This window comes from Palaemon carinicauda, chromosome 19 (assembly GCF_036898095.1).
Source record: "Palaemon carinicauda isolate YSFRI2023 chromosome 19, ASM3689809v2, whole genome shotgun sequence".
NCBI classification, from domain to species: domain Eukaryota; kingdom Metazoa; phylum Arthropoda; class Malacostraca; order Decapoda; family Palaemonidae; genus Palaemon; species Palaemon carinicauda.
The window spans coordinates 125,286,360-125,311,839 of NC_090743.1; the positions used below are offsets into that span (position 1 = coordinate 125,286,360).

The window sequence follows — 25,480 nt, forward strand, 5'->3', positions numbered from 1 at the left end:
AGAGATGAAGGCCGTGTTTCTGGCACTTCAGAAGCTCCACCAAGCCTGGCGGACTACTCTTTGGTTGTGAGGATCGACAACACCACAGTGATGGCTTACATGCTCAGACAGGGAGGTACTTTTTCAGAACAGCCATCCCATCTTGCAGTAGAGATACCGAGATGGCCTGAGTTCCTCTCGATCACCCTAGCAGCTCGCTTCATTCCCGGCAAAGGAATGGGCTCGCCGACAGTTTGAGCAGTGTGACACAGATACTAGATACCGAATGGTCTTTGGATCCTCAAGTAGCCTACAAAGTCCTGACTCTGTGGGGCTCCCCTGCTGTGGACCGGTTCGCTAGAGCGCTGAACTGCAAGCTCCCGCTGTACTGCTCCCCGGTCCCGGACCCCAAGGCCCTCTGGTAAGATGCCTTCCAACAAAGGTGGGACTACATCGATGTGTTCGCCTTCCCCCGTTCTGGCTGATGAGGAGAGTACTCTGCAAGACCAGAGTATCGGTCAGTCTCTCAATGACCTCCATAGCTCCGTTAGGGCCTCTCGCAGAATGGGTCACCAGACCTTCCGTAACTTCTTACGGAGCCTCCGAGGGAGCTCCCTCCACGTCACGGGTTACTCACACAACCACATGCCAACATCTTCCACAAAGCCGTAGCTTCGCTTCGACTTCACGCCGGGAGACTATCCAGCATCTCCTCAAAGAGAGAGGATTTTTGCAACAAGTTGCGAAAAGGATGTCTGGACACCTGCGCAAGTCTTCCGCAGTAGTCTCCCAGGCGAAGGGGTGAGTTACTGTGGTCGGTGTCGTGGAGAAGGTATCCCTCCTCACGATGCCACTTCCAGCAATAGCGGAGCTCCTCGTGTATTTGCGGGATGAAATGTGCCTTTCAATTTCAGCTGTGAAAGGCTATCTCTCAGCCTTAAGTCTTACCTTCAGACTCAAAGGATAGACATTTCTCCCTTGCTGGAACTCTCTCTCCTCATACGAAGCCATGTTCTCTCCTGCCCTCAGTCGGAAGTGAGACCTCCTCCTTGGAACGTGGTTTGAGTCCTCAAGTCTCTAAAGAGACCTCCCTACGAACCACTACGTAAGGCCCCAGATCACCACCTTACCGGGTAGACAGTGTTCCTGCTAGCCTTATCCTCGGCCAAGCGAGTTACATGGTCTCTCATACGACATCGCCCATTCAAGGGGATAGGGGGAGGTAACGTTCAGGTTCGTCCCTGAGTCTTGTTGCCAAGACTCAGAACCCGGGAGTGCCGGACCCGCGGTTCGACTCTTTCCACGTTTTGAGTCTCCGTCCTTTAACAGATGACCCAGACCATCTCCTACCTTGCCAGTAGGGAGTCTGAGGTGGTGTCTTAAGAGAGCAGCTGCAGTTCGTCCCCAGGTTCAAGCCTCGTTCGTGGACACTGGGAAAACGAAGAGAAGGGTCACCAGGAATACCATCTCAGCCTGGATTTGCAGGGTGTTATACCTGGCCTTGAATCCTGATCCTTCTCCGTCACATCGCCCTAGAGCGCATGATGTCAATGGCGTGGCTACGTCCCTGCCCTTCATGAAGTATCATTCAGTGACGCAGGTCCTGCAAGCGGGGGTGTTGAAGCGTCATACCACCTTCACAGCCCTTTACCTGCAAGACATGACCCACAGGAGGCTCGATACGTTTTCTATCGGCCCTGTGGTGGCTGCACAACAGCTGGTGTAAACCTCAGGCTCCTTAATCGACAAGTAGCAGAAGGTTGAGGGCATTGTTACCTGGTGTTAGTCTGCATGAATGAAAAGATCTGTCTGGCCCTTATTCTTTTCTTCATCCTCTCCTCCCTTGGAGAAAGCAGCCTCCTGGGTTCTCTGCACAGCTGACCTCAAACCACTGCAGGTAGACCATGCTTCCTTGTGTTCCTAGTATTAAGTGTAATACTGTCATCCCCATACCCTGACGAGGTGGTATTGGGAGAGTCCTAGCCTAGATTTCCTTCTGAGGAACTCCAGGTCAATTTCCTAGGACGAGTCACTTTTCACCTTAGCACACACCTTACGTAGGCCGCTAGCGAGGAGCAGGGATTCCGTATTATCCGAGTACTTAAACGCTCGAATATGGAATCCCCGGGCAAGCCAAAGCCAGTATGGCAGGGACTTACCACCCTTCCTAAGGGTTGTCACCCCATGTAAATAGCGTGGTTTGTATTTCAGTTACGGAACAAATGACAAATTCGTAGATAATTTGTATTTTTCCTAACTATACAAACCTTAGCTATTTACACATATTTGCCCTCCAGCCCTGTCCCCTAAGATAAGTCCTACCTCTAAGTAAAGTGGAGCTCGCACTGTGTGTGTGAGGGGGGAGGGGTACCAAGCTACCCCTCCCTAACCCCCCCTCCCTCGCTAACTAGCGGAGGGGTAGTAAACCCTCGTTAAAATTCTTATGGCTCGTCATTCAGCTACACCGAAGTAATTACCCCTATGTAAATAGCTAAGGTTTGTATAGTTAGGAAAAATACAAATTATCTACGAATTTGTCATGTTATTTATTGTCATAGCCTATTACCCATGAATAATAATTGTATTAATGAATGATAGATTAGCTGCAATTAAAAATATGCGCAAGTTGAAGAAAACGGTTTGATTATGCATGTAACGTTAATGAAGTATAGTACATATGGTACTGTATATTTCGTATATGTACAGTACTGTCCAGTACTGTATGCATTTTATTTTCATTTATTATTGCATTATGTTCTAATAACGACAGTACAGTACTTCATTTACAGGTACAGTGAACCCTCGTTTATCGCGGTAGATAGGTTCCAGTCGCGGCCGCGATAGGTGAAAATCCGCGAAGTAGTGACACCATATTTACCTATTTATTCAACATGTATATTCAGACTTTTCAAACCTTCCCTTGTACGTAGTTCTGTTAACAAACTACCCTTTAATGTACAGAACACTTAATGCATGTACTACAGTACCCTAAACTAAAACAGGCACAAATATTAAAGGTGATTTTATATCATGCATTTCCTAAACACGCTAAAGAGCACGATAAAAAATGGCAACCAATGTTTTGTTTACATTTATCTCTGATCATAATGAAGAAACAAACTGGAGGTAGAGCTTTGCTTATTACCCAGACATATTTCCCATACTTTTCCCTTAGAACTACATCACATCTTCCTACTTTAGATATATATATATATATATATATATATATATATATATATATATATATATATATATATATATATATATATATTATATATATATATATATATATATATAAAGTGATACCTCGGTACTCGACCATAATCCGTTCGAGATCCGTGTTCGACCTCCGATTTGTTCGAGTACCGAATTTTTTTTCCCCATAAGAAATAATGGTATATATTCTATTCCGTTCCCAAGCACTCGAACAGGCCCAAAATATTAATAAAACGTGTACCTAAACAACAATAATTATCTAAATGTGTATGAAATTGGTCAGAAAATCCTATAAAACAATTTTAAACCATTTACTGTACTAAAATAAAACAATTTTAAACCATTTTCTGTACTGTAGTGAACATACCTTTGAGCAGCGGTTCGATGGCATACAGGGATGGATGTGGAGAGGATGGAAGGGGGAGGTTACTGCTTGGAAGGAGAGTCCCCTTCCATGATGTGGCGGGGTAGTTCTCCTTCAGGAGTTGTTTCTCTCTCCAATGAAAGGGTGGGCAGATCTATTTCAGGGGTTTCTTCTCTTCTTTGTCTCTTCTTTGGAGGAGAAACAGGCTTTGATGTAGCAGCTTTCTTTTCTTTTGTGAAAAACTGGTCTATTGTTAATTGTTTCTTCCTCCTCTGCAGTATTCTTCGAAAATGATACATGACACTATCATTAAACATATGCACTGCCCGGTTTGCTACTGCAATTTCTGGGTGGTATTTTTCAGCAAAAGCCTGCACATCTGCCCACTTGGAACAAATTTCATTGATGAGAGAACTTGGAACATCCTCCCTTACCTCATCCTCTTCTGAAGATTCCTGCTCCACAATCAGATCCTGCTGCTGTTGTTGTTGCAGGTGCAACAATTCCTCCACAGTCAACTCGGTAGAATGGCTTTCTACAAGCTCATCAATATCATCCTTGTCGACCTCAAGCCCCAAACTCCTGCCCATGACAACAATTTCCTCAACGACATCAGTGTCATCAGAAATTACAGGGGTAGCAGTGCTTGGACCCGCCTCTGGTTGGAAACCTTCAAACTCCCTCTCTGTGACACATGATGGCCACAGCTTACGCCAGGCAGAGTTCAATGTCCTATAGGTCACACCTCGCCAAGCTTGGTCAATCATGTTAACAGAGTTGAGGATGCTGAAGTGTTCCTTCCAGAATTCCTTTAGGGTCAACTTCGTGTCACTGGTCACTTCAAAACACTTTCTGAAAAGGGCCTTGGTATAGAGTTTTTTGAAGTTTGAAATGACCTGTTGGTCCATGGGCTGGAGTATGGGAGTAGTATTGGGGGGCAAGAATTTGATTTTGATAAAGCTGTATTCTTCTTTCAAGTCATCCTCGAGACCTGGAGGATGTGCAGGAGCATTGTCCATAACCAGAAGACATTTCATTGGCAAGCTCTTTTCAATGAGGTAAGCCTTAACCTGGGGGGCAAACACTTCGTTTATCCACTCAGTAAAGAATTGTCTTGTGACCCAAGATTTAGTGTTCGAGCGCCACATAACTGGTAGTGCACTTTTACAAATATTATTTCGTTTGAACACCCGGGGGTTGTCCGAGTGGTACACTAACAAGGGTTTGATCTTGCAATCGCCACTTGCATTTGCACACAGCAACAATGTTAGCCTATCTTTCATTGGCTTGTGACCTGGCATCTTCGTCTCGTCCTTGGTAATGTACGTATTGGCTGGCATTTTCTTCCAAAATAACCCAGTCTCATCACAATTAAAGACTTGTTGTGCGATCAAATTTTGTTCATTTATGTACCGATCGAATTCCCCCACGTATTTATCGGCTGCAATTTGATCCGAACTAGCTGCCTCCCCATGCCTAGTAACACGATGAATACCTGTTCTATTACGAAACTTTTCAAACCAACCCCTGCTCGCTTTAAATGTAAATGAATCACTTTCACTGGTACTCGGACTTTTCTTCACTAATTCTTCATAGATATGCAACGCTTTTTCACAAATGAACGCTTCACTAACACTTTCCCCGGCCAACTGTTTTTCTTTAATAAATATTAAAAGCAACTTTTCCATCTCCTCAATCACTTGTGGCCTTTGCTTAGTTACCGCCGTAACTCCCGTTGCAACATTCGCCTTCTTAATCATTTCTTTATGCTTTAAAAACGTAGAAATGGTCGACTTCGCCATTCCGTATTCTACCGCTAAATCGGACACTCGTACACCATTCTCATATTTCGCTATAATTTCCTTCTTCAACTCGATCGTTGTTCGCACTGTTTTCCTCTTCTCCTTCCCCTTAACACTCATTACTTTCTTGGGACTCATTATGAAAGCTAAAAAAGCAATTAAAAGCACTGAAAATCACTAAATCACAACGAATGCTGATCGCGCGTTGTCTGAGTGACGCTCTCGAGAGAACTGATGCTTCCCGAACAAGCGAGAGTGGCCGAGATGGCGCGATCATCACAAAGCCCATGCGGTCGTCACGTGTTCGGCTGGTCGAGTACCGAATTTTTGGTCGAGCACCGCAGCAAAAATTTCTCGAAAATTTTGGTCGAACTCCGAATTGTTCGAGTATAGAGTCGTTCGACTACCGAGGTATCACTGTATATATATATATATATATATGTATATATATATATATATATATATATATATATGTGTGTGTGTATATATATATATATATATATATATATATATATATATATATATATATATATATATATATATATATATATATTTATATGTATACACATATACATACCTACATATATACATAAATACATGCATACATATATATATATATATATATATATATATATATATATATGTATATATATATATATATATATATATATATATATATATATATATATATATATATATATATATATTTTACTGTATATATATGGGTTATGGAAAAAATCCGCGAAGTGGTGAATCCGCGATGGTCGAACTGCGAAGTAGCGAGGGTTCACTGTATTAACAAGTAGGTTAGGAATATTGAATGATTACAATTTGTTTGGCCTTATTTCATTGTGGTTGTAGCTTTATTGTAAGATTTAATGTGTTTTTGTAGGGCTTGGAACAAATTATGCAATTTATATGTAAAACTGCCCTCTATACAAAATAGATTAGGATACGAAAGCCACTCAGGAACAAATTGATTTTTAATCTAGAGGTATTACTCTACTCGCGCACTCTACTGAGCAGGTTCCCAGGACATTACTCCACAGTGGAGCAAGGAACTTTAGATTGTCATCTGGATTCCAATGGCAAGCTGCCCTTATTTCTCTCCACAGAGACCAAAGAGATGCTAGGTACCCTGGAATCTGAAGAGTAGGGTGGAGAACGTGGCACAGAATGGCACCAGGGCACATTCAATGAGTATATATCCTTGGTAACGCTGACTTAAAAAGATTCTTGGTACCTTGATGAGTGTTGAGAGTAAAAACTAATTGTTGTCTGTTCCTGGATCCTGTCACTCCTGCATGTAGGAAGAACCAGTCGGGAGTACAGATCCTATCCGTATGAGATTCACTGGAGACAGATCAGTCCTGTGTCATTTGAGAATCATTGGGATGGATGGTCACAGTGGCATAATGCTACGTGGCTTGAATTGGTTACAAGAAGGAATCCTATGTGAAGCTCTAATCTGGGTCTCAAGAAGTAGATACCCAAGGGAATTCTGTCAATCAGTGTCTGAACGTGGAGGGTCTTTTAGGCAGTAGACCTGACCACAAGTGTCCTTGTACTAGAAGTTTGAGCAATTGGTGTTCACGGCCCGTACAGTCACTCCCTGACGAGGTGTAATGAAACTGGTAGTGGAGTTCTGGTTTAAGAAGAAAGTGTGAGAACCATTTGCATGAGGAGACAGGGAGTATATAGCATGCTGATCCTGATTGCGAGTGAGGAGAAAGTGGGAAATGAGCAGAACAATGATCTACCCTTTATCTTGTATCTGCTCAGAGAAGGCTGTTGTTGCTTGGTTGAACGAGAACAACGGTCAGAGGTTTCCTCTCTGACTTTTGCAGATCTCTTGTGGGCAGACTTCAAAGAGTGAGGTGGTGTCATCAAAGCATCTTTGGACTGACCTGAGGCAGGAGTCCAAGACCTAACCATTAGAGGTAGTACGTCGTCTCGCATGAAACCAAATAGTGTTAACAGGAGAGTGAGCTCCTTTACAGTATCTCATACTGAAGGCCTTTCCCATGATGTGTCAGGGTTTGGTATAGTGCTGCTACTCCTATGAAACCATGCATAGGTATCGGTTTATGTGCTCAAAAGACTCGACCCAGTCGGTTGTCCTGTACTTTAATGACCTATTCCTCTTCTTTGGGGTAGCAGGTGTCACATCCTAAAGGTTGGCAGGCAATGAAGATGCGCAGGAATAGGTGAGGTGGTAGGGGTAGGTAAGTGTGTGCTCTTAATTTCCCACTTGTCCCTCTTCACTGACGTTGAGGATTTCCAGGCTGTTGGTGACCTCTCTGCAGGTGACTCCGTTTATCGAAACAGAGTCAGCAGAAGGGACAGCTGAAGAGGATGGTAAGGCAATAGGAGACTTTATGGTCCTTGATGCAGCTAGTCCCTCAAGAAGCTTCTCAACCAATAGAGCACTGTCAAAACCCAGGCTAGGCCACAATTTACCCAGGTCCAAGCTCTTGGGAGTGTCATCAACAGGTAGCACGGCAAAAGGTGTACCTTCGCCTGGGGAAAGATAATTCTCATGTCTCCTTCAACGAACTCCCTGATGACAAGAAAGGGTCTCATTCTCCTTGCAAATTCTTACAGAGGACCCAGCCCTAGGAGTCACAGTAAGCATTGATCCCAAAGAAAGAAAAAATGGAGTAGTTCCGTAACCGAAATACAAACCACGTTATTTACATTGGGTTTACCTTTTAGCGCAGCTCAAATGGCGAGCCATTAGAATTTAACGAGGGTGTATTACCCCCGCGCTAGTTAGCGTGGGGGTAGGGGAGTGGTAGCTAGCTAACCCCCCCCCCCACACACACACACACACACACCGGAGAAGCTCACTTTCACTTTTGGCTCGGACTGGGACAGACGTCTCTGTCTTTGTCCTCGCTTGGCAGCCATTGTTTGTTTTGTCTTGACTTAATCACTTACTTTTCGTTTACTCAATATATATGTAAACAGTTTTCATGTTTGTATATATATTTGAGTATAGAAATCAGTAAGTTTCCTTTTCAGAGTTGTGTGTGTAGTGTACGATATCTCCGTGGAGCCCTCGGCAGTTTAGGCCACCACGGTGTAATTTTATGGGTTGCGGTCGAGTTTGACTTTGGTCTTTCTCTCTCTCTCTCTTGAGGTCGTTCACCCTTTTACTACGTTTACTACGCCCCTTGTAGCTTCCTTCCCGTGTGGGGGGGGGGGGGGGTTGCTACGCCGTACGTTTTGTCTCAATTAGTTTATGAATCTAATTATATTTGTTAATTTTTCAGCTTGTAGAACGATTCCTTTGGGGGTTTTCGTTCTTTCTTTAGTGTTCATTCATTTTTAAATTACATAATTACATAGTTTCATAATTATAATTGTTATAATTCTGTTTTGGTTACAGCTCTCCTTCCGTGAGTGTAAGTGGTTGTGAGGGCACGTGCCTGTTGTGTAATTCTTGTTCCTTTCCCTCGGGATTCCTCTTCGGAGCCTTCCCGGGGGATGAATGTGTACTAATGATTTTTGTTTTATTTTTTTACAGTTACCAATCTAGTTCGTTTCTGTAATATGGCAACGGTGTGAGCTGTCTTGTTGAGGCCTGGGGATTCGGCTGTTGCTGCCTCCCCTTTGGATTTTCGTCAGGGGCGTGTCTCCTTCTACTGGAAGTACTCCCGTGACGATTGACAGCTCTCTTGTTCATTTTAGAACTCAGGAGGCTTGCCTCCTTGGGTGGGTAACTTTCCTTCCGAGGGAAGTTTTTCCTATCCAGGCTTGAGTTTTTCCCGTTTTGGGGGGTTCTTCTCTTGCCTTTTTTTCGTGCGACTATGCTCTTGGTGCTGAGCGGTCGCACCCGCAGTTTCGCTCAAGGGGCTGGGCAACTGCAGGAGCCCCTCTTCGGAGGATTGCTCCTTTTAGGTCACTGGCTGACCAGTCTCTTCAACGAAGTGTTTCTCTTTCGTTCGCGAGAGAGTACACTCATAGAGACTCCTCTTCGGAGGATTCTTCTGCTGCTGTTGCTGTTGGCCTCCTTCGCCGTAAGGCTCCCCGTCCGCCTCGTCGTAAGGGCCTCTCATCTCCCTATAAGGGTGCTAAGAGGCGCCTTTTTGAATCTCCGTATGCAGCCTACATCTCCTTCTTCTTGATCTTCCGACGGACAACGGTCTTCCGACGGACATCAGTCTCCAGGCGGACAGACAACGGTCTTCCGACGGGCAACAATCCCTTCGGGGCAAAGGGTTGCCTCCCACGGGGGTTCTTCCCTTGCGTGTCAGGGTTCCCCTGCGCGCCCTTCTGCTCCTGCTCCTGCTCAGTGTTAGCGCACAGGCGCTCTCCTGCTCATCAGCGCTTTCCTGATTGCTAGCGCTCTCCTGTTCGCCAGCGCGCTCCTGTTCGTCATCGCTCTCCTGTTCGCCAGCGCTCTCCTGTTCGTCAGCGCTCTCATGATGATTATCTCTGCTGTTCCTGTTGGTTCCTGTTACGCGCCCTGTGCGCCCACGTTCGCCCTCGCGATCTAGAACTTCGGTTCAGGTCTGGGTCAAGGACTCTTCTTCCACGCGTTGCCTTCTGCTCGTCAGCGATCACCAGCTCGCCAGCGACCTTAGACGAATCAACGTTCACCTGCTCGTCAGCGATCTCCTACGCGTCAACGATCGCCATCGATCTGCCACGCGTGTCAGTTCCCCTGACCACCATCAGTAGCGATCTAGCGCTCGCATGCTGTGGACCACGATCTCCGGTAGCTGAGTCTTGCCGTAGATCTTCCTCCTGCTCGCCAGCGCTCACCTTTACTTCTGTCCTTCTGTGCGCCAGCTTTCTTCAATTGCCAGAGCACATCTGCGCGCCCTTCTTTGCCAACAGGGCGCCAACAGTTTTCTGACCGTCTAGGATCGCCTGATCAACAGCTTGCTTCAGCGCTCACCTTCCTGATGCTCCTGCGCGCCTTCTGTTAGCGCGATGCGTGCTAACCATCACTAGTCTCTCTCGTGTTGGCAATCGCCTACGCGCCCGCGCGATTCTTCACCTGCGCGCTAGCGTTTTGTTAACGCACCACCGCTCGCCAACGCGCCGTCGCTTGCCGACGCGCCTTTCACTCTCCAACGGGCTATCGCTTGCCAACGCGCCATCGCCCGCCTACGCGTCATCGGTCTCCCGACCGCCTGTGCTCACCCGAGCGCCCATGCTCATGCGCGACCGCGCTCATGCTCTCCAATGTTCGCCCGCGCGCGAACCAACGTTATTCCATTGCGCGGACGGACGGTGTCCCGTCGCGCGGACGGACGGTGTCCCGTCGCGCGGACGGACGGTGTCCCGTCGCGCGGACGGACGGTGTCCCGTCGCGCGAGCCTACGGTGTTTCTTCGCGCGGACGGACGGTGTCCCGTCGCGCGAGCCTACGGTGTTTCTTCGCGCGAGCCTACTGTGTTTTTCTTCGCACGAACGTCGGCTTAATTCTTGCAGTATCCATTGCTTGCAGTATCCATTGCTGAGCAACATTCTTCTTTCCAGAACTTGGGTTAGCCCTTCCCCATCATTCCCTGGAAGGATTTTTGGCGGGGGGGCTTTCCGTTCGAGATTTCTCCATCGGCCAAGGGGTGACTGTTTACCCCTTCCTATTCTCCATCTCGTGAAAGGGGCTTACCAGGTCCTTTCCCTCCTCGGTTACGACCCGAGGTTTGGTTCAAGGAAGCTACAGGAAGGTCATGGGTACTTTCCTCCTCTCGGGCTCAAGCACCTGGGCGTTTCGTCGTCAAGTATCAAACTTGCGGGCAAGCTCGATGTTGGACCATCTGGACGTAATGACCGAGGGCTTCCTTTCGGGTGTCTCATCCGTGGATGTCGACAACTTCAGACACCCTTCCGTCCTTGAGAAGAGTTTGTTTGTGCCCAAGGACAGAGACATAGACAGCGGCTGTGCGGAGGAAGTCGACTTCCGTTTTCACTCCTCCAAGGCGCTTTCTTCCAGACCCTGCAGGGCTCCAGCGCCTCTTTCTTTCAGCCACGTCGGACTAAGTTATCGGACCGGCTACGACAACTGAGACAAGGTGTCCAATTGCAGTTCCCTCCTGTCAGGAACAGATAGCACGGGAGGCTCTCCCGGGGGTTGCATAGTCCTAGAGGGAGCGGCAGAGTTCACGAACTCTAGGATTGGCACCCCCCCTTGCAGGTTTCATGCTGGGAGGATGCCTAAGGTTACTCATCCGGATGACAGCTTCCCGATGCCCATTCCTGCACGATCTCTCTGATCAGCCAAGGATATCACGCCTGCCGTCTCTGTCAGCGAATTCAGTGTCTCTGAACCTCTATGCCATAGGGTCGGCAAGAGTTTGCCCGTTTGGGCAGAATGATCCATGCCTTAGGAGAAGGTCCTCCATAGGATCATCGACGGCTTCACCCCCGGCTTCTTCAGTCGATCCTTTCTTGTAAGGAGGTAGCTGAGACGGGAGTTCCGTAGTCGACCTCTCAGCCCTGATCAAATTTGTCGAACAAACTTCGGCCAGCGTAGAACAGCAGAATCGATCAGACTGGTAACGAGGCGACAGGACTCCTTAGACCCTGGATCGGAAGGACGGGTACTTTCAGTTTCCATTCCATCCATCTTCCAGGAAGCTCGTGGAATTCAGCCTAGACTGCAGGTATTCCTGCTTAAGATGCAGTGTGGCGATCCCGCCGTGGCATCGCAGGTTTTTTTCCCCAGAGAACTCTCCCTGCTTTCCTCATGGCCGCTCAGGTACAGGCTTCCGCCTCCTTCGCTTTTTGGAGGTCTGGTCAACTCCGGTAGGCTCGGGTTCGACCTTCTTCAGCGCCGGGACAAGCTTCCGGATGCTTACCATGAGTGGGGGTTCATGGTATTTTGCTAGGAGCCTTCTCTTCTTCTGCCTCAACATCTGGAGTATCTAGCCATGATATTGAGTCAACGGCCTTACCACGTTGGAAACCCCGCTTCTCGTCCGTCCAGCGAGGTTAAGCAACGTTGGTTCTGATCGGTACTTGGATGGGTGACCACCTGGGGACGTTAGATTCTGTTGCCACCTCCTCCGAGCCTTCCCTTCAGTTGACTGTGGCAAGGCTGAGGAGAGTCGCAGTACCTGTTCTCAGTCAAGCAGAGCTTTCAGCCCTACCTTGGAACGTTTCCTAGTTCTCTTTTCCTCATTGACCCGTCTATAGTTCCGAACGGTCGCCTCAGGATAAGTTCCATGTGGGGCGGTTCGAGTTCCGGTGGTTTCAAGCATCGATTAACCGGACTTTCTGGCCCCTTTGGGACCAGCAGAACGATTAGACCTGCAATGGGTGTTGACCTATGGAACCTCTTGATGGGAGTGGATATTCTCGTCATTTCCCCACATTTTGATACGGTTCTCGGACTCGTCAAAGAAAAGAGGGGGCGCATGTTCTGGTTCAGGCCTATGGTCAGGACCTGAAGGATACCTCTCCATCATTCAGGCAGGCTTAGGGGCCGTAGTCTAGCCCCTGTACAGATCCTACAGCTCCTGCCGAGTCGCTCCGTGCGCGTCGACTTCATGGTTCTGGCGTGTTCTAACCAGCAGGGGACGCATTTTTACACCTTCACATCTTGCAGTAGAGATACCGAGATGATTGAGATACTCTCAATACCACCATCGGCTCTCTCATTCCAGGCAGAGGAATGTTCTCTCCGACTATCCGATTAGAGCCTCGTAGAGAGAGTGTACCTGGGGGTCTTTGGCCTTGAGTAACCGGCAAGTCCTGGTCTGTGGGGACCGGATCGCGACAGCTTGGAACCTCAAGCTTCCACTGTTCTTCCCCCCAGTCTCAGACCCCAGACTCTGGCAAGATGCATTCCGGTGATGGTGGGACAACATCGACGCCTGCGTCTTCCCTCCTTTGTTGTCTGTTGAGAATGGGTCTCAACAAGACCAGGTTGTCTGTCAACCTTTCAATGGCCCTGAGAGCTCCACTGGGACTATGCGCAGAACGGTTTCCTGACCCTCTGCTTCCACTGACGGAACTCCTGGGAGACCTTCTCCCACGGCACAGGCTACTCAAACAACCACACTGCAACATCTTTCACGAGCCGGGGCGTCGCTTCGGCTTCATGCTTGGAGACACTACGCCTCCTCCTCAAGAAGAGACAACCCGCTACAGTCGTGGGACGGAGGTCGCGTCATCTGCGATAGTCATCCGCAGGGATCTTCCAGGCGAAGTGAAGAGTCTTCGGTGGTTGGTGTTGTGGGAGATATACCTCTTCCCTTGAGGCCTCCTCTCCAGCAATAACGATCTCATTGCCTTTCGGCGGGAGGAAACTCCTTTCCGCTCTCGGCAATGAAGCCTGTCGCTCAGCCTTTCCCTGACCTTCAGGCTTAAAGGAATAACTTTTTCCTTCCCGCTGGACCTTTCCTCGCTCATGTGAAGCTGCGAACGTCCCTGCCCTAGTCGGAGTGAGACCTCCAACTTGGAGCATGGCTCTGACTTTTTAGTCCCTTAAGAGATCTTCTCAAAACCCTTTACGTCAGGCCTCTGATTGTATTCCGTCTTGGGTCTCCTGCTCACTCTGGCCGCGGGCAGTGTGTAAGCAATCTTCTTGGTCTCATACGACTCCGCCCTTTCTAAGGAATGGGGGAAGGCAACATTCAGGTTTGCTCCTGAGTTGTTGGCTAGACTCAGAATCTTGGGGTCCCGGCCCTTCGGTCCAATTCCTTCAAGATTTTGAGTCTCCATTCTGTATCTGATGTCCCAAAACCTTCTCCTTCTTGCCAGTAAAGGAATCGAGAGGTTAGCTTTGGGAACAGCTGCAGTTTGTCCTCAGTTGCAGCCGGTTTGCGAGCACAAGAAGGACACGGGGGAGAGTCACCAGTATACCTCTTCAGCTCGGACTCAAGGACACTCATCTCGACCTGTCTCCAGACCCTCCCCCGTCACGTCGCCCTACAGCACGATGTCGGATACATCGCAACGTCCCCCGCCTTCGAGTAATACTACTCTGTGACGCAGGTGCTACAAGCTGGAGTCTGGAAGCGTCTAATGACCTTCGCAGCCCGCTTCCTGCAGGGCGTGACCCACAGGAGTTTCGATACGTTTTCTATCGCTCTGTGGTGGCTACACAACAGCTGGTCTAACCTCAGGCTCCTTTTTGGACAGGTAGCAGAAGGTTGAGGGCATTGTTATCAGGTTTTAGTCTGCATGAACGAAAGAAGTATGTCTGGCCCTTACTTCTTTCTTCATCATCCCCTCTACGGGGAAGCAGCATCCTGGTCTCTGCATAGCTGACCTCGAACCTCTGCAGGTAAACCATGCTTCCTTGTGTTCCGAGTATTGAGTCGATACTGTCGCGTCCCCCATACCCTGACGAGGTGGTATTGGGAACGTCCTAACCCAGAGTTCCTTCTGGAACTCCAGGTCAACTGCCTAGGACGGGTCACACTTCTTCCTTCACACACAAGCTTATGTAGGCCACACGGTTCCTTGCGGAGCAAGGAACTTGTGAGGTGCAGGGACTCCTTTTCTCGAGTGAGACTCACTCGGATTCTGAGTCCCCGGGTAAAGCCAAAGCCAGTATGGCTGGGGACTTTCCACCTTACCTAAGGGGTAAGTCACCCAATGTAAATAGCGTGGTTTGTATTTCGGTTACGGAACAAATGACAAATTCGAAGATAATTTGTATTTTTCCTAACCATACAAACCTTAGCTATTTACACATATTTGCCCGCCAGCCCTGTCCCCAAAGATAAGTCCTACCTCTAAGTGAAAGTGAGCTTCTCCGGTGTGTGGGGGGGGGGAGGGGTAGCTAGCTACCACTCCCCTACCCCCCCGCTAACTAGCGCGGGGGTAATACACCCTCGTCAAATTCTAATGGCTCGCCATTTCAGCTGCGCTAAAAGGTAAATCCAATGTAAATAGCTAAAGTTTGTATGGTTAGGAAAAATACAAATTATCTTCGAATTTGTCATCTTTAGAGTATCTTCAGCATCAGCTTGATCATTGCCAGATCAGAAGTTGATGAATCCCTCTTAGACTTCTTCCTTCTCTTTGCAAACTCAACCAAGTGGAAAGTAGGCCACACCTTGCACTCCAACATGTAAGTATGACGGCGACCAGTCATACCGTCTGCAAGAACATAGTTAATGAGGTTCTTACTTGGCCTTGCTCGTATACTGACCACAGCCATGAGCGGCCCTATAAAGGCAAAGCAATATGTCTGCCTCTGAGGTAGCCATCCAAAACCCAAGATCACAAGCTCGGAAAAGACAAATGAAAATATTAATTGGCCAGATTAAGGATACAGCAAAGTACATGTGTACAGAGCTGTGACCAAAGTCAAAGAGATAGTTGCTCCACCTACCTGTTGGGCAATTGTTTACCTCATTAAAAGTTTAGTGTTTGATCCAGCTTCTTTTAATTCATACTCCTATTAAAGGTCAATGGGTTGTATTATGGTACGTTTAGGTACAAACAAAAGGCTAAATTTTAGAATGTGCTGTGAAGAGGCAAAACCTGATGAATGGGGCTTGGAATGTTGGTTAAAATGGCAAAAAACAAGATTTGACTGATTGCAATAATTACAGAGGCATAACACTTACGTCAGTTGTCATGAAAATATATAGTAAGCTCATTCTAAAGAGACTAGAGAGAAAGATTAATGAAAAGCTGAGAGATGGACAATCATGATTTAGAAAAGGTACAAGTTATATTTACCCAATTTTCATTTTTAAATATTAAACTTAGCCGGTGAATATATAATAGCTGACGTCTCCGACGGCTCGACAGATTCCAAAAACTCGCGAGCGATCGCCATGAAGGTTGCGGGTGTGCCCACCAGCGCCGACTATCGGCCAGATACCGCATATACTTGTAAACAGCTCCAGTTCTTCTCTGTCGGTTTCATCGACAAGTCGATTCCACTTGCTTTATGACCTCGAGTTTTCTACCGAATTGGTGAAGTACTTGGTTTTGGTTTTATTGCTTTCGCCGTGTTGGATTATTCAATACTATCTTCAAAAGAAATGCTTTTGAAAGGAGAGTAAAAGTGTTTTGCCCTTGCTTTTTTATCTCTGGTTTTTCCATAGAGTAAAGATGGCCGACCCTTCCCTCAGTGTACGGAAGTGTGTTTTTAGGCTTTTAGTAATTATTTTATCACGTTATAAATTATTGTTGATAATTATAGATTTTCCTCTATATATTTTATATCTCCCCCGCCTTTATTAGGCCTCTTCGATTAGCTTTCCATTTATACTAAACATCAAGATAAATTTTGTTTTGTTTATATGCGGCCTTTACCTATTCCTCCCCTAGTCCGAGATGTAGGCGGTCCTAACTTGGAAACCGAAGTTAAACAACGTTGAGCCCATTCAACTTTATTTTTGTTAAGTTTAAATCATTTGCTCTGTAAGAGTTATGAAATGAATTTTTTTTTTAGAAAATATTTTAAGAAAGATATTCTTTGAATAGTCTTCGTGCTGTTTTTCAAAGATGAACTAACGTTTGGTTTATTTATGCTACGCAGTTTGCGCTCTATCGTTACGATAGAGAAAGAGAGAATCACGGTTTCACTTTGCAGAAAGAGTAAATCGATTTTGACGTTTTGTTCATTCTTCTTTCAAACTGAAGTGTTTTAAATACTAATTTAAAGGAACTTGTTAATTTTCAATTTCTTAGTCCTTTCAGTTTTTTCCTTTGGTCAAATAACCTGTTTATTGACGAAGGGTGAGTGGGCAATTCTCTTGTGTGTGACAAGAGAGAGAGAGAGAGAGACGGAGAGAGAGAGAGAGAAAGAGAGAACGATCCGATCTTTATTCTCGTTCCAAGTAAGGAGTTTGGGAGCGAGTAACGTTGTTCTCGATTCAGTTTTTTACTCTCGTCCCAAGTCTCTGTACGGGGAGAAAGGATAAAACGTTTTTAGTTTTTATTCTCGTCCCAAGGCACTGTACGGTGAGAGATTGAAAACGTAGTCTTTAGTGAACTAGAGTTTAGTCTCCTCCCCAGTCACTGATCCTTTTTAACTTTATATATTTCCGTTTTATTCGATATATATGTATATGTTTTTTTGATTTTTGCATGTGTGTTTCATTTTGTACTAATGTGCTTACATTATACGACTCATTTCGCAATTATAACCTTTTGATGTAAGGGAGAATTGCGTGCTTCAGGTAGATATCAGTTTTATTCATGTCTAATGTGAAATTCTTGAAAAATAAGATATCAGTGAAGTGAGTGCTAGAAAACATGTGCTGTGTTGCGGAGGGTTCGTTTGTTCGTGCTTGTCACTTGCCTAGTCCGAGACCTCTTTCAGGCTCCCATGCACCAGGGAGAAGGAATGTCGTAGGACCTAAGGGAGTGAGGAGTGTAAACCAACGAACAGACGTTGCTCGACAAGCACGTCCTTGCCATAAGACAGGAGAGACGAAGTTTCTCCTCGTCATCCGAAGACTTTTCGCAAAAGAAACCTTGGCGCAAGGTTTCTAGACCCTTTAAGTGAAAGTCAGTCCCTTCAGGACAGGTCCAGCATCCTGGCTGTAGCCATGGGGATAGCTCTGACCCTTTGCAGTCGTCGGAAGACGGTTCGCCTATTAAACGCAAGCGTAACCGGGGTCCGAGGGTCGCGGTAAAGGCAATGTTTTGCCAACACAGACGTTACCGTCGTCTCGGCCCGTTCCGACTCCCGTTGATCCTAAATGGGTTGTCCTGCAGGACATGCAGACTAAGCTTGCCTCCCTTATGGAGAAGTATGACGTTGAGCAGGTTCACGATGAACCTTCGCTTTTGAGTCGCCGTTACGCTAAACGAGACTCTGGCCGTCAGCCGCCCAAACGAGCATTTACTCGTCCTTTTGACGTTATGAAACGTGATGTCGGTAGTTTGTCACGTCAGTCACGTGACTTGGATCCTCACTCGCTGCAGTCCCATGTTGACTTTCAGCCGCTGCCGCAGCCTCGTGTTGACGTTCAGCCGCTGCCGCAGTCTCGTGTTGACGTTCAGGACGTTCGCCAACCAGCTCAGTTGCCTTGTTTTGACGTTGAGCGTCAAGCACCGCAGTCAAGGGTTGTTTTGACTGCTCAGTCTAGGCAGTCAAGGCAGTCTCGACTTGACGTCGAGCGTCCATCAACTCCTGTTGTTGTTGCTGGTCAGTCCTTTCAGCAGCGACATGACGTCGCTTCCTTGACTGCTACTGCTGCTCCTTTGCGTGTGGACTTTGCCTGTCAAGCATTGCCACCGCGGCAGGTCTCTCCTTTTCATGAGACTCGGCAATCGTCGGACGAGGTTCCTTCAGATGAGGAAGTTGCTGATCCTCCTCCTACTGATATTCCTTTGGGGACTTTGTCAGACGGAGAGGAGCCTAAAGCTGCTTAGCCCTCTATGGACTTTAAAAAAATCATGCTGATTTTTAAGGATCTTTGTCCGGACCATTTTGTAACTGCTGCTCCTCGTTCGCCTTCGTCAGAATTTACACTAGGCCTAGCTACTTCGAAGCCGTTGTTTTCTAAGCTAGTGCTCTCTCGCTCTTCTAAGAGAGCTTTACGTTTGCTAGGCGACTGGTTGATCACCAGGAGGAGTTTGGGGGAGACAGCCTTTGCTTTCCCTCCTTCTAAACTGGCTTATAGAGCGAGCGTCTGGTATGACACGGGAGAAGTTCTCGGCTTGGGAGTTCCTGCCTCTGCCCAGGGAGACTTCTCAAGCCTCATAGACTCTCCCCGTCGCCTGGCCATGAGAAGCTCCAAGATTTTATGGTCGGCTTCAGAGCTAGTCCATCTCCTGTTAGGAGTTTTTCGAGCGTTTGAAGTTTTGCTGTACAATTATGTCATGCATAAACAAGGCTATCAGGGATGGCTCCAATGATCTGACAGCCACGTTCTCTGCAGGAACAAGGCTATCAGGGATGGCTCCAATGATCTGGCAGCCACGTTCACTACAGGAGTACTTAAGATGTAAGTGCGCTCAATGTGTTCATTGTCAAGACAAACTTCACGATGAAGACTACCAAATCTGTCTTGGCAGCATTAAGGGAAGGCGACTGGATGGTCTCTCTCGACCTTCAGGATGCATACTTCCACATCCCGATTCATCCAAACTTTCAACAACATCTGAGGTTTGTGGACGGGAAAGTAATGTACCAATGTCGAGCACTGTACTTCGACCTCATTCCTGCTCCTCTTGTTTTTACAAGGCCCTTGCAAAATGTAGCAAGCTTTCTACATTTTTTGAGGATTCAGAGCCTCCCTTTATTTTGACGACTGGCTAATCAGGGCGTCGTCATTATATCGCTGTCTGGAGAGCCTCTAATGGACATTAGACCTAACCAAGGAGCTAGGTCTCATAGTGAACGTAGAGAAGTCGTAACTTACAGTACCCCATCCCAGACTATTCTTTATTTGGGAATGGAGATACAGTGTCTGATTTTTCGGGCCTTTTCGTCTCCCGCAAGAATGGAACAAGCTCTGTTAAAAGTCCTTCACTTGCAAGAGAAAAACAGTTGCTCTGTAAGAGTTTGATCTAGCCTCGTGGGAACTCTTTCATCGCTGGAGTAGTTTATCTCTCTGGGGAGACTCAACCTATGCCCTCTCCAATTTCACCTAAACCATTGGAACAAGGAGAAGGGCTTAGAGAGTATCTCTTTCCCAATCTCCAACTCAGTCTATACATGTCTGACTTGGTGGGACAGCAACATCAGACTTCGAGAAGGTCTTTCTCTTGCGATCAAGAACCCAAACCATGTGTTGTTTTCAGATGCATCGGATTTGGGTTAGGGAGCTCCACTGGACAGTCTGGAATGCTCGGGTCTTTGATCCACGGATCAGAAGGAACTCCATTTAAGGCAAGTAACATCTCTCCTTTGGCGAGATTTGTGCAAGGAAAATGAATGTCTTGGCGGACGGCCTCAGCAGAAGAGGACAAGTCATCTCCATGGAGTGGACGTTGCATAAGACTGTGTGCGAGAAGCTATGGATGACATGGGGTCAACCCACCATAGATGTTTTTGCGACTTCTCTGACAAAGAGGCTCTCGACTTACTGCTTTCCAGTTCCAGATCCAGAGGCAGCCCACATAGACGGTTTCCTGCTGGACTGGTCTCACCTGGACGTTTATGCCTTTCCACCTTTCAAGATCCTCAACAAGGTGCTGCAGAAGTTCACCTCTCACGAAGGGACCAGGTTGACATTGGTTGCTCCACTCTGGCCCGCGAGAGAGTGGTTCACAGAGGTACTTCAATGGCTGGTAGACGTTCCAAGGAGTCTACCTTTAAGGATGGATCTCTTACGGCAGCCCCACGTAAGGAGTCTTCATCAAAGCCTCCCCGCGCTTCGTCTGACTGCCTTCAGACTATCGAAAGACTCTCAAGAGCTCGAGGATTTTCGAAGGAGGCAGCCAGAGCGATTGCGAGAGCTAGGAGAGCATCTACCATCAAGGTCTACCAGTCGAAGTGGGAAGTCTTTAGAGACTGGTGCAAGTCATCATCCATTTCCTCTTCCATTACCTCTGTAGCCCAAATTGCAGACTTTCTCCTGCATCTGAGAAATGTTCGCTCCCTCTCTGCTCCCACTATTAAGGGCTACAGGAGCATGTTGGCTTCTGTGTTCAGACATAGAGGCTTAGATCTGTCCAATAATAAAGATCTCCAAGATCTCCTTAAGTCCTTCGAGACCTCTAAGAAGCGTCGTATGGCAACTCCTGGATGGAACTTAGACGTGGTCCTAAGGTTCCTAATGTCCGACAGGTTTGAGCCATTACATTCAGCCACCCTGAAGGATCTCACCCTCAAGACGCTTTTCTTAGTGTGCTTGGCTTCGGCTAAAAGGGTCAGTGAGATCCATGCCTTCAGTAAAAACATCGGCTTTTCTACAGATAAAGCCACATGTTCACTTCAACTTGGTTTCTTGGCCAAAAATGAACTGCCTTCTCGTCCTTGGCCTAAGTCGTTTGATATACCTTGCCTGTCAGAGATCGTAGGCAACGAGCTTGAAAGAGTACTGTGTCCAGTTAGAGCTCTTAAGTTTTATTTAGCTCGTACCAAATCCTTACGAGGTGGATCTGAGGCCTTGTGGTGCTCAGTTAAGAAGCCCTCATTGCCTATGTCTAAAAATGCTTTATCATATTTTATTAGATTTTTAATCCGAGAGGCTCATTCTCACTTGAGTGAAAAAGATCGTTGCTTGCTTAAGGTCAAGACGCACGAAGTAAGAGCTATAGCAACTTCCGTGGCCTTTAAGCAAAACAGATCTCTACGAAGTATTATGGACGCGACCTTTTGGAGGAGCAAGTCGGTGTTCGCTTCATTTTACTTAAAAGACGTCCAGACTCTCTATGAGGACTGCTACACACTGGGTCCATTCGTTGCAGCGAGTGCAGTAGTGGGTTCTACCACTACATTCCCTTAATTCCAATATCCTTTTAATCTTCTCTTGAAATGTTTTTAATCTTGTTTTGGGTTGTACGGAAGGCTAAGAAGCCTTTCGCATCCTTTTTGATTTGGCGGGTGGTCAAATGTCATTTCTTGAGAGCGCGCAGATTAAGGGTTTTGATAAGGTCCTGTTGTATGGGTTGTTGCCCTGGATATAACAGCTCCTGGGAGTCTTTCAGCATCCTGAGAGGATGGCTGGGCTTCGTGAGGAAAGCGGACTAACAAGGCAGAGTAATCGTCAGAGTCAGCTTCCTTACCAGGTACCTATATTTATTTGGGTTTTGTTATGATATAACTGTCAAAAACTCTAAGCATATACGCCTTTATTGTATTAATACTGGTCTCTACCCACCACTATGGGTGTGAATCAGCTATTATATATTCACCGGCTAAGTTAAATATTTAAAAATGATATTTTGATTATAAAATAAATTTTTGAATATACTTACCCGGTGAATATATAAATTAAAGGCCCTCCCTTCCTCCCCGTTAGAGACCTAGGGGACTGAGAAGAACTGGAGCTGTTTACAAGTATATGCGGTATCTGGCCGATAGTCGGCGCTGGTGGGCACACCCGCAACCTTCATGGCGATCGCTCGTGAGTTTTTGGAATCTGTCGAGCCGTCGGAGACGTCAGCTATTATATATTCACCGGGTAAGTATATTCAAAAATTTATTTTATAATCAAAATATCATTTTAAGACATGTGGTACAGCAATGTGTAGAATATAGAAATCAACTTTTGATGGTATTTGTAGACTATGAAAAAACCTTTGATAGTGTGCACCGTCCAATTTTGTGGGGAGTCCTGCATTTTTATGGAGTTCCACATAAATATGTAAATTTGATTGTGTTCATGAGCATAGCAAGTGCAAAGTTAATGTTAGTGGAGTCCTATCAAATGAGTTTTCAGTGAACAGGAAATACTCCAAGGGAATGTGTTTTCACCTCTGTTGTTTATCCTCCTCATGGATTTTGTGATGCATAGAATGGTTGGGGAGGAGGAAGAAGGATTGGACTGGATTGGCAACAGAAAATTAGCTGACCTAGAGTATGCTGATGTAGCTGTCCTTATTAGCAGAACACCACAGGACTTGCTAAGCTTGCTTACCAGAATGCATGAAGTATCAGATGATGTTTAGCTCAAGATAAATAGGAGAAAGACGGAGATGATGAGAAAGAAATATGTAATGGAAGATGAAATATCATTGGAAGGATAAAGGATTAGTGAGGTAGAATCATTTAAATATTTAGCAACTATGATCTCTAATACAGAATCTTTAGATTTTGAGTTTAATGCTGAAAAAAGTAAATCAGACAATGGCTAGGTTAAGTAAAGTTTGGAAATCAAATTGCCTGAAATTACATATAAAACTCAGATTATATATCAGTTTAGTGAAATCAGTGTTACTGTATGGACATGAGTCGTGGTATGACAATGGAACAATATCCAACAGATTTTGTAGATTTGAGAACAAAGCCCTCAGAAGAGTAATGGGAGTTGTTAAATGGTAGAACAGGATTAGAAATGAAACTATAAGAGAGATGACCCGAGTGCCATACGTGAATGACATCATGGTAGGGGTAGATGGAGGTGGTTTGGGCATGCATTTCGCACTCCCCAAGAGAGATTAGTTCACCAGACTTTCAACTAGGCTCCACAAGGCACTAGAAGAATTGGAAGACCTAGGCTTACATGGCTGAGGACTATGAAGCGTGAAGTGGGAATGATGAATAGAGAAGTATTGATTTTAAAAGCTCAAGATAGAGACGAATAGCGAAATCTTACCAAGGCCCTTTGCGTCAATAGGCGTAGGAGGATTATGAATTTTTAGAAACTTTCATTATACTTGTACAGGTAATTTAGTTTGAGTGTTTCATCATGTGTTTGGATTGTAGTGAAATGTAGACTTTGAAAAGATCACAATTATATTTTCATATGAAGTCATCACTCATATAATGCCTTATTTTTGAGCAATAACTGCTTTGGATAATTATCAGTCAGAGACTTGATGTTACCCATGATGATGCAAATTTATTTGGGAATATTAGAAATAAAGACCTCTTTCTTATTTTTTTAGATACTGTAATTGTTTTACAGTCTTGTAGATACATACATACATACATATAGGCTACCAAGGCACTTCCCCCAATTTTGGGGGGTAGCCGACATCAACAAATGAAACAAAACAAAAAAGGGGACCTCTACTCTCTACGTTCCTCCAGCCTAACAAGGGACTCAACCGATTTCAGTTTAACAATTTAAGTGTGTTGGACACTGGATTAAGGATATGAAAGAATGAAAGCTATTATGGATTAACTCATTGAACAGATGAACTTACATAATTGTTTAACTCTATTTTTTTTTCCTTTTCAGAAGATTAACCTAACAATGGGGACATTTATAGCAATTTTGGCTCTCCTGGGATTTGCTGGCATTGAAGCTGTAACTGTGAATTCCACTTGGGGAGGTTTATATCCAAGAGAATCTTCTTCTCGAGAAGTCAAGTCACTAGATGGGCTATGGAACTTTCGATTAGCTCCTCTCCTAGACCCAGATCAAGGTTTCCGTGAAGAATGGTACTCCCAACCCCTCAGCTTGGTATGTTATCTGATGAAATGTTTAAAGTACTGCATGACCTGAAATTGTTATATAATCATTAGATATTACTTCTACTGATCAATATTATTCCATTTGATACTGTGACCTCTTTATTTCGAAAGAAACATTATTTGGAGTCCTTGTGTATCGTTACTTGTCTGTTTCAGAGTGGGCCAGTGATATCAATGCCAGTTCCAAGTAGCTACAATGATGTAACACAGGATAAAGCCCTTCGAGATCATATTGGATGGGCTTGGTATGTTTACTTACCCATGATTAACATAACTCCAACAAGTTTAAGTCTATAGTAATGTACATGTACTAGGAAAACAGATGCTTTGTGCTAAAGTTTTACTTTGAATTTCTTTCATCGTATTTTGCAGGAAAAAACAATTTCTCATATTAAAAGGAGTGTTATTCTTTTGAAGAATTGTATCAGACAAGAAATACAAATCTTAATCTTTCATTTCTAATCTATTTTGCTATAAACTTTACCAATTCTTTTCTTACTGCTATAACTTTTCAACAGGTATGATCGCACATTCATTGTGCCTACACGCTGGCAGGCTGATAAACAGAGAGTCGTTTTGCGTTTAGGATCTGCTCATTATAATTCTATTATTGTAAGTAATTTGTTTTGGTTGTTACCTTCAGAAAGATATTACCCTTGCATTTAAAGAGTTGTTTGTCCTTCGATAGGAGTATGTTTTCAGCAAAGCTTGATATGACTGTTAAACTTTACTGAGGTAGTGGTAGTTACTGCGGGGTGCCAGGGAGGCCCCCCCACACCTGACTGGCCACTGTGCTCCCAGTTTGTTTTAAGCCACCAGAAAGTGCAAATGTACAGTCAGCACTCTCAGCTGGCTGTTTTAGTCTTTTACTTTTCTTTAGATGAATTTGTAGCAGATCGTCAAGTGCAAGGAATATTAAGGAAGAAGTAAGGTTTTGCAGTGTTTTCCTGATAAATGTAACTGGGCGACAGTTGTCTGTCCAACCTAATGTCTTCATTTTTCTGCATATTAAACAGCATTCATGCTTGTTGCTTATTCCTTAAATGTTGATGTCAACATAACCATGAGGGAGTTGGCTTTCCTTGGGTATGGTTGTGCTCCGTTGGAGGAAGGAGGTTCTTCTGTCACCGAGTTTGAAGGGGAGGGCCGCTGC

The 25,480-nt window shown here is 45.6% G+C and overlaps 1 protein-coding gene and 1 pseudogene across 7 annotated transcripts in view; both read left to right on the plus strand.

Annotated features, from left to right (window-relative positions):
- LOC137658826 (beta-glucuronidase-like) overlaps positions 1 to 25,480 on the plus strand; it is a 145,297-nt gene that overhangs the window by 8,154 nt on the left and 111,663 nt on the right. For all 7 annotated transcript variants that reach the window (XM_068393900.1, XM_068393901.1, XM_068393894.1 and 4 more), the window contains exons 2-4: positions 24,092 to 24,316; positions 24,484 to 24,572; positions 24,846 to 24,939. In XM_068393900.1, the coding sequence (XP_068250001.1) occupies positions 24,092 to 24,316; positions 24,484 to 24,572; positions 24,846 to 24,939 (408 nt within the window). The remainder of the gene's footprint in view (positions 1 to 24,091; positions 24,317 to 24,483; positions 24,573 to 24,845; positions 24,940 to 25,480) is intronic.
- Positions 12,258 to 12,376, plus strand: LOC137659388 (5S ribosomal RNA; annotated as a pseudogene).